The sequence below is a fragment of the Diadema setosum genome, chromosome 1 (assembly GCF_964275005.1).
Source record: "Diadema setosum chromosome 1, eeDiaSeto1, whole genome shotgun sequence".
Classification (NCBI taxonomy): domain Eukaryota; kingdom Metazoa; phylum Echinodermata; class Echinoidea; order Diadematoida; family Diadematidae; genus Diadema; species Diadema setosum.
Genome location: NC_092685.1, coordinates 48,442,963 through 48,458,334, shown reverse-complemented (window position 1 = coordinate 48,458,334; position 15,372 = coordinate 48,442,963). Strand labels below are relative to the sequence as shown.

The 15,372-nt window shown below is 37.1% G+C and overlaps 1 protein-coding gene across 1 annotated transcript; it reads right to left on the bottom strand.

The window, feature by feature from the left end:
• Positions 1–499: 499 nt before the first annotated feature.
• On the bottom strand, positions 500–14,256 carry LOC140243380 (receptor-type tyrosine-protein phosphatase kappa-like). Its single transcript, XM_072323091.1, has 16 exons — positions 14,051–14,256; positions 12,541–12,628; positions 11,687–11,763; positions 11,236–11,272; positions 10,478–10,575; positions 9,370–9,492; positions 8,725–8,894; positions 7,940–8,075; positions 7,220–7,369; positions 6,765–6,864; positions 5,996–6,072; positions 5,035–5,169; positions 3,654–3,779; positions 2,880–3,028; positions 1,572–1,707; positions 500–635 (listed from the first exon to the last, which is right to left on the bottom strand). Exons 1-16 carry the CDS (start codon positions 14,180–14,182, stop codon positions 531–533), a joined length of 1,839 nt encoding a protein of 612 aa, XP_072179192.1. The 5' UTR covers positions 14,183–14,256; the 3' UTR covers positions 500–530.
• Between the last annotated feature and the right edge of the window lie 1,116 nt (positions 14,257–15,372).

Sequence of the window (15,372 nt, the reverse complement as noted above, 5' to 3'; positions counted from 1 at the left end):
TTACTTAGATATAAGACATCATGTTGCAATGTCACTTCTAGTACAACAGAATCCTGTGACTAACTGTGCAGCGCTAATTAGCAAGTAATGATTGCAAACTACGAGTTGAGGGACATCAGTCAACCAATTACCAGTACTGGGGTAAAAGAATGTTTGTAACCCCAGGGAATGTTAACTTGATCTTTATTATCAAAGCTGAAAGCTGAATATGATCCCCTCATGGTACCTACCATAACACTTCATATTCAATCAAACACACACATGCAGTGCATTCACATAACACATAAAGGATACATACTCGTTAATCACAAAAACACAGAATCACTAACTACTGATCCCTGTCAACAAATCTACTTGATCATTCCTACATCATTAATAATAATTTAATTGTCAAGCGAATTTCATACTATCAATTCGGACCTGAAATAGTACTTCTGCACAAAAAAAATACAATGTCAAGTTCAGAATGCATTATTTCACAGTTTCTACTGTAACTTGGGACTTGTTATGTTTGACTAGGTTTCCTCAATCTAGCATTCAGCATGACCAGTAAAAGTATCCATGTTCATGTATGCACTCTCCTGCTGCCTCTCTAGATATTTGCTCATGGCATCGTAGCACAGTTTGTACTGGTCCTGCAGATAACCCAACATTGAGAAAAAAAAAAAAAACACAAACATTCAAACTATATCATTCCATGCATAAATGTTAGGCACAAACTGCTATACTTGTACCTACATGTAACATCAGGATGGATGTTTCAAACTGTTTGTCAAGGAGGGATCAGGGAGATTCTTTAAAGTGCCAATTGAAGTGGATTAGAATTGAAAAAGGATTATTTTGAGCTGCACAACATACAATCTCAGGTCTACAACTCCTACAGTCTGTTCAATTATTTCTTGGTTGAAAAATTCTCCAAGACAGAAAGAATTGTACTGGCAATGTCACGATCTATCACAAGAGCTGTATGTACTTTTTGAGTTTATGTAAAGAGCACAATATAATAAAGTCACGTACATTAATAATATTTCCAGGAAATAGATAATTGAGTAAACAGAGAAAGTGAAATGGACCTTGTTGAATAACGGCATCTTTGCATAAAGAGTGAGAGGGTTTTTTTTTATATATATATATACATTGAAGACAAAATTTTCATACCATTGAATCTAGATATCCTTTTCTAAACAATTCTCCCTTGCTTTTGTTTTGTATATGTTTATGACTATAAATGGTTACAATGACAGAATGGCTGTCATAAGTGTTACATCATGGTTATCATGGTTTTGCAGTGTGCTAATTACCAGCTTTTCGTCACACAGTAGGCCTATGTGAATCACATATAAGTAGCCAGTGTTGTGACGTGCTACATACTGCCAGAATAAGAACAAAATTTTAAGTATTATTTGAAACCTTATATATTGTACTGGAATTACTAGCAAACATATTATGCGACAGGGAGACGTTTCAAACATCACGGTTTTTAGTGTAATAAGATCTTTCACGTCACATAGGCACCTTGTACAGAGAATGTCATATTGGCATAATACATGCATCCTTGATAAGACACTTACAAGTGATTCCACCATGTTGGGTCTGTTGGCACGCAGATTCTTCACTGCGTGGAAGATGTCTACTGTGTTCTTTCTCTGGCATTTGTCAATTACAGACCACAAAGCACAGAATACTCCACTCCAACCCGTCCCATTTCTGTGAAGGATGAAAGGTCATACCCATATAAAACCATGACCATTTTCCAATTCATGTAAAATGTGAGCGATGATGTAAATCATATCGGTTGTATATTCTTTTAAATACATAGGTGTGATGGGCGTTATCTTGCATTCGTTACATTTACTCATATAACCGTAGTATCGAAAGTTAAGTGAATTTCATGAATTAAATCCAGAGGGATATGTGTGGGTAAGAAGTGCCTGCTTGCACTCTTCACATCTGTTTGTGGAACCGGCATGATACTAGCAAGCCACTAGACTTGACACCATACAATCACAGTAAAATCTAGCTAGATTGCTAAAAAGATCTGTATATATGCAGTAAGGAGGAAGGGGGGGGGGATAAAAAGTCTGAAGTGTAATGAAATATCAACTTATGTTACACAATAAGGTATTAGAAAGTTCTCATTTTTCACATGCAAAATCTTCCGGCGTTTGTTATGACACTAGCATCTTAACATCCATGGAAACCAATTGCCTAGTGTCCTGTAATGTTTCCACCATAATAGAAGTTTCAAATTTGACTTCAACAACACCTACAGCATTGTTTAACAGTGGGTCATTCCGACTGATCCATCCTATCTATGTAGGGTATCTGGGTCCCGTTGCTAGAAACTCGACTTACGATTGAAAACTCAACTTCACATCAAACTCAAGTATCGCCAGCAAATTGACAAATCGACTTTTGATCCCTGTGTTCCGTTGATAAAAGAGAATTGTGTGTGAAATCAAACGCAAGTCCTTTTCGCAACGCACTTGCGTGCCATTTGGGGGACTTGCGTTTGATTTTTTTTTGTTTTGTTTTGTTACGAGTTGCGTTTAAAACTTCATATCAATGGGGCCCTGGTTTGCAATGATATGACAGGGAAATGAGAAATTCATTTCGTATTTATGTTCTGAGAAGGGTTGTATCTAATAGAAGGTCGGTTCATTGATGTTTTTTTCTTTGATTGTACACTTGTTACATAGATATTTAGCAGAATTATTGGTAATTGCTATTAAAACATGAAGAAAAAACAAACGAACAACAATGTTGTGGTTTATCAAACATGGAGGTCATCTAATTTTGGTAAAGAGGCAGCTGTTGGGCAATATTGGAGCTATCAAATGGTGTACCAAGTCAGAAGTTAGACTAATGGTAATACTTACATGCAGTGGACGATAACTGGGCCTGAGGTGTAGACAGTCTTGACCGCTTCCTGTACTGCCCTCACAAGGTGAATGAGAGACATTGGAGATCTTAGCTTGTTGCTTGCAGCACTCCATCCAAACAGTCTGAATTGGGTCACACTCACACTCTGGTTGTGACAAAAAAAAAACCCAAAAAAACATGGCAAAGGTAAATTTTCTACACCATCCCCATCATATAGAAATCTCAACTGATGTTGCTATAACTGATTTTCATAATTACATGATCAAGACTATTTATTTTCCTTTCATTGTGTATTGTACCAATATTATAAAATGACAAGATGTGCCTTTTGTAAAAATCATTTTACAGCTCATGCCTGCAGTGAATAGTCTGGAGTTCAATTGATGGTATGATGCTTGCATCATTCACATCTGTCAATTACCTCTTAATGATTTATGTTACCTTATGTTACCTTTATGTCAGATTATAAAGCACAAGTGCATTATTTATATTTAGTCTTTTGATTCATCCATATGTTTCTCCATTCACTCACACGCACACTTAGCTAGTGCATCATTGGATTTGTATCTCTTGTCTATTCGTGACGCTGGAAAAACAAATCTACTTATACACAAAAATCCAATGTCATTGTAAGTTCTCCAACAGTGCCTTAACTTTCTGTGGAAATGCACACACACACACACACACACACACACACACACACACACATTTCTTCCCTGTGCAATAAAGTAACACTGAAATCTAGTTTTACTTTCAAAATTTATACAAACCTCCCCCTTCCTTGAGACAGTGAATGTGTCGCGGACAAAGTGCAATCCACTTGAAGATCCTACTCGTGCAACGTTTAGAGATCCCATCTGAAGGGTGCCCTCATTGGGCCAATACTGAGGACATGTCTGAAATAGTGGAGCAGAAAACAAAGGGATAAGAATTCAACATGGTTTAGTCAACACATTGCTTCAAAGCCATTGCGGACATTTAGTGTCAAGACACGAAAAAATCCAAAGGTTGCAAAGTGTAGGCTGGTAACCTTAAAGGACAAGTCCACCTTCATATACATAAGGTTTAAATGAATGTAGCAATACTACTAGAACGCATTAGTGGAGATTTGGGGAAAATCTGACAATTCAAAAGTTATGATTTTTTTTTTTTTTAAGTATCTGCGCAGTCACTACTGGATGAGAGGACTACTACAATGTGTGATGTCACATGCATAGAACGATATAAGGAAAATACAAAGACAATTTCACAAAATGTTGTTTTTTGAAAAAAAAAGTGCATTTTCCTCGGCTAGTCACTGACGTATGCTAAGGGTAATATTATTCCCCCTGTCTTCTGATTGAGGCAAGTCAATTGTTCTTTTATTACGCTAGAAAAGTGAAACCATGTTAGATTTTCTGTGCATTTTCTTTAAATCTTTCTACACATGTGACATCACAAGCTGTAGTAGTCCTCTTATTGAGCAGTGAGCGAGCAGAAACTTCAAAAATTCATAACTTTTGAATGGATTGTCTGATTTTCCTCAAACTTTCACCAATATCTTCTCATAATATCTCTTCATTCACTCAATCCACATGTCTATGATGGTGAACTTGTCTTTTAACATGAAATTCAGTTTTACACCTATGAAATACAAGAAGGCAGAGAAGAGAGGCAAGGATCCCTGCCATCCCACAGTCGGCCATCTCTTGCTCTGAAGATGAACCAGTGAAAGTCAACAGTCCCCAGGGCCCAAGGAGGATGAAGGCAAAGTTTGCAATGAAATGTTCAGGAAGGAATAAGGGCAATGACTGGAATCTTAATGATAAAGCATTACATTACTTATGTTATATCATAGTTTACAACTACAACAATGTAGGTAACTAGCTGCGACAATAATTGAATAAACCATGGATGGAATCAACTGGAATGTAATTGAATTGACAAACGCCGCACGCTGGATGACTAATAACTACAATTGCTCACTTTAGCCTTTTGCTCAGGTGAGCTTAAATTTATAGGGTATATCAGGAAATCACTCAGAACAGAGAGTTGAAAATTTGTAGAAAGCTACATACCCCTATCTTGTCAATAGTTATAGATGTTTACAAGTTTTTCACAAGATGCATTGCATTGGATGTTGTGTGCTGGTTCTTTGGAGTGTCCACTTACCCCATCGGATGGGTCAAGCTCATTGAGCATGACAATGACAGGACACTTCCAGTCAAAGGCAAGCCGCCATATGTCCACTACTGTATTGGGCAAGGGAGCCTGGGTAACTACAAAGACACCCTCTTCTGTGAAGGTCTGAAAAAAAAAAACCAACCCAGTAGCAAACACTGAAGCAGAGTAATAGTTGCAGTGGTAAAAGCAAACTTAGAAGACAAAAATAATAACAGCATGACTTCATGCACCAGGTACTGCTGGTAGAGAAGTTGTGGTTACAGCATGTAAGTGACAGCAGGTAGTAGTTGTAGTAGTAGTAGTAGTAGTAGTAGTAGTAGTAGTAGTAGTAGTAGTAGTAGTAGTATATGTAGTATGTTTTTATTTTTTTTTTAATGGATGTTTTGACGGGGTCACCTTTTTTTAAAATCTGAATTTGAGGTTTTGGAATAGGTCAATTATGTATAAATCCTCTAGTCTATGTAAACTTTTTTTTTCTCATTATCTTACCCCAAAATGTTACAAACCTGAAGTTAGGTCTCAACCAAGACTATAAATCCCTTTAAATTCCTCCAGAATCTTTAATAAAAGTCAGCAGCTAGCTTTGACACTGATATATGTGACACAATCATAAATGGATTGCTGATGAGCGATCGAATGGTTGGTTGGGCTGATAATTCCATCATTGTAGTTGCAATGGAATTGTAAGTCATCCATTCCAGCTATTGAAGAGATCACTGTGCAAATGAAAATCCACTACATAACCCATCTTTTTAGGAGATACAAACAAATCTTCTTGTATGCAGGGTGGGCAAAAACGTCAGCAACTCTTAACATACAGGTCAGTTTATAAACGGAGATGACATTTTCTTCATAACCTCCATCATGTTTTCCTATTTCTGTAATGGGAACCAATAAGCCTTGAATGAACTCCTAACAAAGGTGCGTGAGGTCATCACTCTATACTCACATTCATAAGCGATGCATTGATGTAATCAGTAGAATCTTCAAGTCCCTCTGAGAAAAGACAAGGTCTCTTGGTCTCCACTTGAGGCAAAAGAAGACAGACGGCACACGATGATGTGTATTATATGTATATGAGCAGAATGCAGGGTACTCCCCCTTTTTCTCTATGTATCAATCCCATGTTTTCAGCAACAAAAATGCTTCAGACATCAAATACAGGAGTGAGAAGGATGTCTATGGTGAATAGCATCGGTGAATTCCTTTGCAGAAGAACTGTTTATTATCTAACATAATTATTATTATGATGTGTCATACTATATTTTGGGGAAAAAAGAGACGTGTGCCAGTGGCAGTTGTGTCACGGACTACAGTGATCTGTCCACAATTTGTAATTTTGAGAACGTACATTTTAGAATATCTTGCTTTCTTTAACGTGATAAAACAAATTCTTACCACATCGATTGTCATTTCACATTTCATATCTGTAACGATTCAATATGTAAGGTTACAAGAGAAGAAGGACGAGATATACCTGAGAAAAAGAAATATACCGCATACTGTGTCTTTGTCTTAAAATTTATCTCAAGCTGTTAATGTGAAATTATGTAGTTCTTAGTTTGTCTTGCTCACATCATTTCTTTGAAGGGGAATTTCTCTTCTGTTACTAATACTGAGCAAGAACAAGACAAAAATATAAGTTCCGAAATAATTCAAATTATTTTCCAACACTTCCAATAATTCAAAAGTTCCAACACTTAGCTGCATTGACTCACACGGCAAGATGTCTGGGAATCTGTTCTTGTCCTTGTTCTGAGGCATCTCTCCTCCTCTGAAGGCGTTGCTAGGAGGAACTGGTGCCAGAGAGTCAAGCAACTGCAAGCGATAAATCATTCTGTCATGTTAAAAGAGCTCTCTCTAAATTGTCCTTGGAAGAAATGTAACGGGTGTTTTTGTATCTAACATGGCATTTGTGAGTGCAATGTTAAATTACCACTGTGACAATGAATGCCTTTTATCACGTCGGCCAATCACTGTACATCATGTTTATACAACATTCCACGACAACAGAACTGTATTGACGTAGATCTTACAGGAATATTTCTTTTATTTCCTGGTTTCTTTTTTTCCCCAAGGTAAAACAAAATACTTTTCCCTAAATTTTATATAGCAAGTCATGAACAAACGTCTAGGTGTGCGCTCTGGCATTGGCATTACTATTTTTTCTCACCTCATATTCAAGTTGAATGTTGGTTTTCTTTGTCTTTGGGTCCACCCTGTTCAGAGTAAATACCTTCTTCTTGAACTGTGACACAGGAATGTTGGTCTGGCCCAACAAGTAGAACTCAAGAAGAACATGGTAGATGAACAGATACTGATCCTGAAAAGGGAGGGTTGAAATTGTATCGAAGTAGCGAGAGGAGACCAGATGGTTTGAAAGAGGAGTCCGTGAAGATGTATATGTGAATGCAGAAAATCCTTCACTCAACAGGGGAGGGGGACTCCGACGCAACATTTCACCAACATACAAGTCGGTGATCCGCAAAATTCCTCGACGTACAGACAATAAAGGCAGTAGAAGTGCAACACTATACATCTGCATAATAATCATGTTTGTGAACAAAGAATCAATTAATGCATTTCAAACTTTCTCTTGAGTAACTTTAATAATGTCTTGATAATAGTGTACAAATATTATTTCTATTGTACATACTCCATGATCACACAATTGCACGTGAGTTTAATTTTGAAAGCTCTCGAAGTATGAAGAACATGCCATATTCAGGTTCATGCTTCATTTGAATATGTACATTATATCTCAATAATCATTAGTCATCTAAGAGCAATTATACTGCCTGAAGAGAATATCAAGGAAGGCTTTAAAGCGGCGCAAGTATTTTTCAAGGTCAGGGTTACACAGGAGAAGTCAAAATGAATCGCATGTCCTTGCCTGTGTGTCAACCATCTTGATACGGTTTTCCCTCATCTGGTTGACAAAGCCAAAGATGTCAACCTTTCCAGTCTCTCGCATCATAAACAGCATGTTATAGAGGGTGAGGAAGGTACCTGTTCTTCCTACTCCAGCGCTGCAGAAAAAACACAGAGAAGTAACATAAAAAAAGCTAATGATGTCGAATTTAGCAACTGGTATATTCAACAAATGACAAATCTGCAGGCCATAAACAGCAAACTAGCAGTTTTCCAAACCAAGCAAAGGAAGACAGAATTTTCCTTTTACAGGAAAATACACAAAAACCATAATAGTTATGTCAGTACAAAAGAACATGAGCCACTTGTTAATTGTAAGCAACACAATCGAGTTCTAAAGCTCTCAGCCAAGCAGATCAGGTATTTGAGAAATTAATGCAAGTTTTCTTAAGTTCTTACAAACTTCTATCAGTCTACAGCAGTATTTGATGAATTAAGATGTGAAAACACAATTCTTGGATAAACTACAAAAAACCTCTTGTGATTCATTGCAAAAGAAATGCTGAAAAAGAGAAAATTATATTTTTTCACTGTATTCTTTTTCTTTGTGTATGCAAAAGTAAAAAGCAACCTTACTTTGTTTAGTGAAGTAATGCATTCATGCCCAATCATTCTTCGTGCACGCTAAACGCATCTCCTATTCAACATTATCTTATACCTTAAAAAGACACCATCTAAAAGAGGGCCTGGGATGGTTGCCGATGAGTAAAAGTGAAGAAGACAGAGCTCATGTGGATGCATACTTACCTGCAATGTACAAGCATTGGTCTGTTCCTTTTAGATAGAGGCATTGTGGTGTGGTGACGGAGAACAGCTTCAACAAAGTCAAGAAGAGTGGTGTAGTCCTCAGGGACTTCCTTCTTAGACCAGGACATGTAGTGGAACTGGGTGACTGCTCTTTTCTCTTCACCTCTTCCCTGCAAATTAAATACATTAGTGAAAGTGTACCTTACATTTGGCAAGTCATCTTTGCATGTAGTGGTGTTGCTGGTGGTGAGGGGGGGGGGGGTGAAATCTGAAAGTGAAACAAGCCTTCAGCGTAGTAGACCTATAGGCGATATGCAATTTTAAGGTGGTTGAAAGCGCAATAGCTCTGTGACGTTATTATTGTTCATGCCAAAAGTTCATTACAATCAAAATATAGGAAACTTAGTAGTATTTCCACATAGATATTACATTGTGTTTCCGGGGGTGGGGGAGGGAGGAGAAGATGGAACTGTGAAGGGTCTCCAGATTGTAGCTATACTGTGCATCAAAATGAACTGCTAACTCAGCTACTGTCCTCTTTTACTCTCTCTCTCTCTCTCTTTTTGTTCTTCAAATGATGTGAGTAAACTAATCGAAGATCTATTCCTCACATGCAAATTGTGAGTTCAAAAGTGAATATATTACCGTCCTAATGACCAACTCTCTGATGGCATGATCAGGGTATGTGTGTTCCTTGGACAAGAAGATGGAGAAGTTGCCAGTGTTGATGGATTGTGATTCCTTAGGCCAATACTGCGTGCACTGGTCCTGTGTAAGATAATGGAAGTTTTTAAAAGAAGAAAAAAGGGTACTTTATATTTCAGTTCCCAGGGACAGCTGTTCTGTTTGATATAAATGCTCCTGTTACACTTTGCCGGATATGGCAAACGCATTAAAAACGAATGTCGAATTTTGGCATCCGTTGATATCCGTTAAAATGCGTTTCATGTCCTTTTTATCCTTTGGATGGACATTTATCTTCCGGTGATTTCCGTCAGAGCGGCAAAAAAAACTTTGTGAATGCATTAAGTTTTTTTCTCGCCAAAAACAGATAGCGCAATCTGATCCTTGTCCGATGGTTGTGCGTTTTCTCCTGTATCTATACTGTACTCTGTCGTTTTCCACGCGTTTCCATCCGTTCAACCTCCTGTAGAGTCCGTTACTGCAAGAAATGGAACGGATGGAACGGCTATGTACAGCACATAAAACGCGTACACACGGTTCTCTGACGTTCGATGTACGCCTCATGTGTCATCCACTTGTTCCTCGTGGGTTGTCCTGTGGGCATGCGGTTCTTATTCGTTTCTCATGCTTTTGAGCGCGTTCTACTGTCCTGTACACAGTCGCCAAAGGTGCGTTTTGTTCGGCCGCTAGACCGTGTATATACGCTCCTCTAAAACGGAAAATTTAAACTTTGTCCACCAGATTGACGATTTGAACAACGGATGAGCAAAATCTCGCCCGTTTCTTCTACGGTGTGCCTATCCGGCAAAGTGTGACAGGGGCTGGCAGTAAAGCTGAAATATGAGGTACCTTTGTTTCAAATGTTTTCCTATATGTCTATAGAGTCACAAAAAGACTGCAATATACCGTACTAAGTATCAAAAACAACAACAAAATAAGATTGTGGCTAAGGCATGGGGAGTTCATCGAGTAGATTCGATTTATTAGTCTTTTGATTTATACGCAGTTTGTGGTCATATACATTCATTTTATTATCCTGAATATCCTTTCAAATGAAAGTGATCCTGACCTTTCCTTTCTGAGTCAAAGTTGTCACCATGACAACGGTCTCAACATTTTCCTGCCATATCATCCTCCAGAAATCAGTCAGTGATGCCTCGTTTGGTGCTACACAACAAATGAAAAAGCAATAAAAACAGCAATCACGCAGTTGTCATAGCCACATTTAATTCGGGGGGGGGGGGCATTAATTATGTATAGTGATGGAAGTGAAACTTACTCAAAACTGGTGCTTGATTTAATATGCCTATGAGGACAAACCAAGTGTAAAGAAAAGATAAAAACAAATTTTCGCATTAAGTATACTTTTATCTCTGTTGAACACACCTTATTGGTTCGCCCTATTCTGCATATAGGCTACTGATGTTTTCAATAAATTATGGTAGATTATGACACAAAATAAATGGGAAATTACGGAGTAGTTCACTGTTGAGATCTCAGCTGTGGTATAGGAAAAATATTCGTGGTTGTTTGTAATGGTGATACAGTATACTGTGTAGAAAAGTTGTATCCATATCATACTTATGAACACCGGTTCCATGGGTAGGAACAATATAAATCACAAAGAAATGTAAATGTGCATATTGGTTGGTAGCACACGTATTTTACTTCACTTTAATCTTTACTCTAAATTTTCAGTTACCTTTTCTGTAACAGTACATGTCGTACAAATGTCATGTTCTCACAACTCAATAAAAAAGGAGTATTAACACATTTAAAATCACAGTTGCATACAGTATAATGATTGTGAATTTTGTAGTTTCTTACCTTGTGATGCGATAATCACCTTTTCTCCTCTGTAATTCTGTTGCAAAAAGGAATGGGAATTTATGTAATGGCCTGTTCATGATAACCTAAAAGGCCGTATGTTTGTTGTTGTTTTTTTTTTTTGTCTTAATAGGATGCAAATGTTTGTTTTAACATTTAAACTGTCTTGAACTTACCAGGGAAAATGTTATCAGAAAAACATCTGTTTTTACTTGTCTCATGTCATGTTACTCATTTCAAAAGCCAATTTAACAAGAAGGCAGTGAGCTACAGAAAGGCAACTTGAAGCACGGGCTGTGATGGGTCTAGAACAAGCTTTTGTAGCTCTTTTCTGAAATAACATTATGATTCTCCTCTTTCACGGGGAATATCTCATAATATTTGCTTGATACCAAACCCTATGCTACACCTCTGAAGAAAATTGTGGTCATGGAATGACTATGATACTCACATGGATGTAGTTAGCATTGTAATAATCTGAGTGGGGATCACCATCCACAGTCTTTAGAACAACTCGGGAATGATCGTCTGTCAAACAACCACACAATAAACAGGGTTTTAAAGTAGGGCGTACGTTTGTGGCAATGTGTAAAAACTCTCCAATGTTGAACCATACCATCATTGAAGGCTGCCATTGTTGCACAGAATCATGTAAAATCCATCTCGTCTGACAGGTGCTGGGTTTCTTTTGTTTTAGATACATAACTTTAACATGGTAACAAATACAAAAATTGTTTATGGCATTCATAACAAAACAAGAAAAAGACAATCTTAGATATTCACCTCTCAACATGCACGACTTACAAATGAATGTTTTCTGTCACTTGATTTTACATAAAACTGCCAAATAGATATTTTCAGAATGTTCGGCACAATCTTGATAAAGAATAAATATCTCTTAATATAAACACAGCTGCAAAACAATAACAAGTGTATGCACAAGTTAACATAATGTATATAGATGCAATTAAGTTTAACTTTACTGGAGCAAGCGACACGTTACACGTAGACATAGTGTATAACAAATTGGACTCTAATTACTTCCGATATAGCCCTCGACACTTTCATCCACCTAGAAAAAGCATGTTTGTGAAGCACATGAAATGAGTCTATGCTCAACCACAAAATCTAAACACTTTAGCTAAAATAGGATCGGGGCAAATTAGTATCCAAATGTGAAAAAAGACACAAACAACATAAGCCTTTCTTTTAAAAAAAAATATAAGAAAAGAAGCATGCTTTCTATGATAGATCATAATTATTTAACACATTGGTACCCCCTATGTACTCATTTGAGAGGCTCACATGCTATGATGTTCTTGAAGCGATTCTTGGCCTTGTTCTGTTCCTTTGATGCTACATTCCATGAATGAAGTTGGCTGCTCTTCAGCATCTGAAAAAAAAAATATATATTTTTTTTTTCACATGCAATGTATAATCTGTGTCTCTAAAGCCACTTATGCTCCAGCTGTATATATTATATACAGTATAACATGTAATAAAAGCAGGGAACTCTAACACGTGAACAGGGTAGGGATCGTGTCTTAACTATTATGTACGTACAATCTCATCGTCACTACTTATTTGCATTCACCCATTTAATCATGTTAATGAGCTTTCAGCCCTCGACCCCTTATTCAGACGTACAATGTGTAACAATGACAATATTGTAGTACATAAATGACATATGTTTCATGACAATTTAAGTGTAATTTACACACATGACTATGATTCTGCACATATGATTCTATTCGAATGACTTTATTCAATCCATTTTTATTCACGTCATTCAATTCAGTATCCATCAATATCCATCTTTTGAAATCTCTTCTGTATGTTATACCGTTCAACAGTCATTAAACATACAGTTATTATAATGTTGTCGTCAAACATTGTAGATCTGTAGAGGGACATGGGCCCGAAGGCTAACTAACGGGTAAATGCTGGTGCAATGACATCCACTGGTGTCCATTTTCGTTGTTATATAAATACGTGAATCTTCTGAGTTTTTTTTTTTTTTTTTACATTTTCTGAAAGAAAAACATAATTCTTGAGTTTGAGATCATAAGACAAATTAGAAATTGAGTCGTTGCAGTTTTCCTAGAATACCTTTTTTTCTGGGGGTAGAAAAGTTCGATTAAGTACTAAGTATGTCTTAGAGGCCACATTTCATTTCTAATAAACCCTGCAAATACTCTTCACTTTTAACTTTGATAGCATTTGAAAGGAGAAGGTCAGTGCTATGAACGCTAATGTTAGTCATGGAAAGAATGTTCTGACAAAGTGACATCCCAGCACAATCTCAAATTCTCTTTATTGTGTTTGCTAAAGAGTTTTACATCCTGTCTTTTGTCATATCATTCAGTGCTCAGAACACAGCTTGATGAGACTAAGCACGAATAAACCTGAACTTCAAAGCCTCCTTTCTCACGAAACTCTTTTCCCAAGTTTGCACTTTCTGTTAGATAGTTTATAAATTCACTTTGCATTGAGTTACGCAGTCTGCTCTATTAGAATCTTTTCTTAACCAAAATTCCATGTTCTGTATTGCAGGGTCACATAATACAAGAAAATTTGGATTAAATGTCATAATGAAAGTTATTGAATCATTATACGTGTACTGCCTCCCCACATTATGATTATTCAGCTGTCTTTGTGAAGTTATCAACGTTTGAGCTTACAATCTGTTTTGTCTATAATGATAATTATTCACAGTAAGCTTGTTTCTTGAATATGGACTTGTGCACTAAACATGCAGGATATGGAAAAAGACATAGTTTGTCTGTTTATCAGTTTATCAGTACAGTGTACTCACCTGATATTCCAGGATGAGTCCATTGCCTTTCTCTGTCTTCTTGTGCTCAATGTATGCCTGGAGCTCATGGACAGGTATGGGACCAGGAGCTGCAAGATCCTGGTAGATGTTATCCCCGTTACTCTTCTTCATCTCTGGTTCATCTAGGTTGCCATGACTACCACTCCATTTCTTGCTACAACTGAGGGAGCCACACCCCTTGAAGGTAGTCATCTCTATATTCCTACTATCATCCTTCTGAACCACCAGGTATTTGGGGTAGCACCTTGGATTCAGAGATTCTGATTTGCGTTCTGGGTAAGAGGAAGATGCAGTCAGTTCAATGACTGGAACATCTTTCATATCGACATACGGGTGCTCATCTGCCATATCAGCGTCAGCATTCTCACACACATGTTGGCTTTGCTCTGTGACAGAACCTGTAATTCCTGGATAAAAGGCAAAAGCAACAGGAGCACTAAATGCACAAAAGAAGGATACACATCACAATTATGAACTTACATCAACCTCCCCTCCCACACAATATCACCAAAAAAAAAATGTTTGTTGAAAGTCAAAAGGTGAAATATGAACATCATGAGCTGAGTTAAATGATTCTCTTAAACTGTATTTTCCCTATCATTGAAAATGAGCTGCATTAATTTCGTATGCATATACAAATGTTATATTGTACTTTACACTTTTGTTGGAAATGAAATAAAATGAAATGATATATAATCATACAGTATGTTAAAGGCAAATCAAAATAAGTAATCGAAAAGCAAACATGTAGGAATACCAATTTTGAGAAAAATGGTCAAGGAACGGAGTCTGAATTGATCTCTAGCCTTTTGTCTCCAATGATTGTCCCTTAAATGGGCATTGCTAGAAGCAGAATTCTAGCCACACTGCTGGGTCTCACTTTGGAGACGTATAATTTGTTACACAGAAGGAAACAATTAATAGAAAGACCATTTGCAGAAACACGACAACTGAAAGCAATTTCTTCATCGGATATATATGTTAAGTGGCAAGAGTGACAGACTCTGTTCTGCAATTCAGCTCTGTTGTATATAAGATCCATTCAGTTTCTCGCCGTGAAAGTGAACCCTTTTATGGTAATCTTTTGTGGCCAGACATTTCTCCAACTTTCACAATGATAATCAGCGATACCCATCACTTCATGTTCATTCATTATACTAATTGCAACAAAAACAGTTCTACTAGTCGGGCTGATTAAAGTGATATGTTCCTAAGCGCTTCCTGAAATGCTTCAAGATATTCACAATCAAATATTATCATCCATTAACTTAAGCAAGGTATTGGCTAGCCACAATAAATTA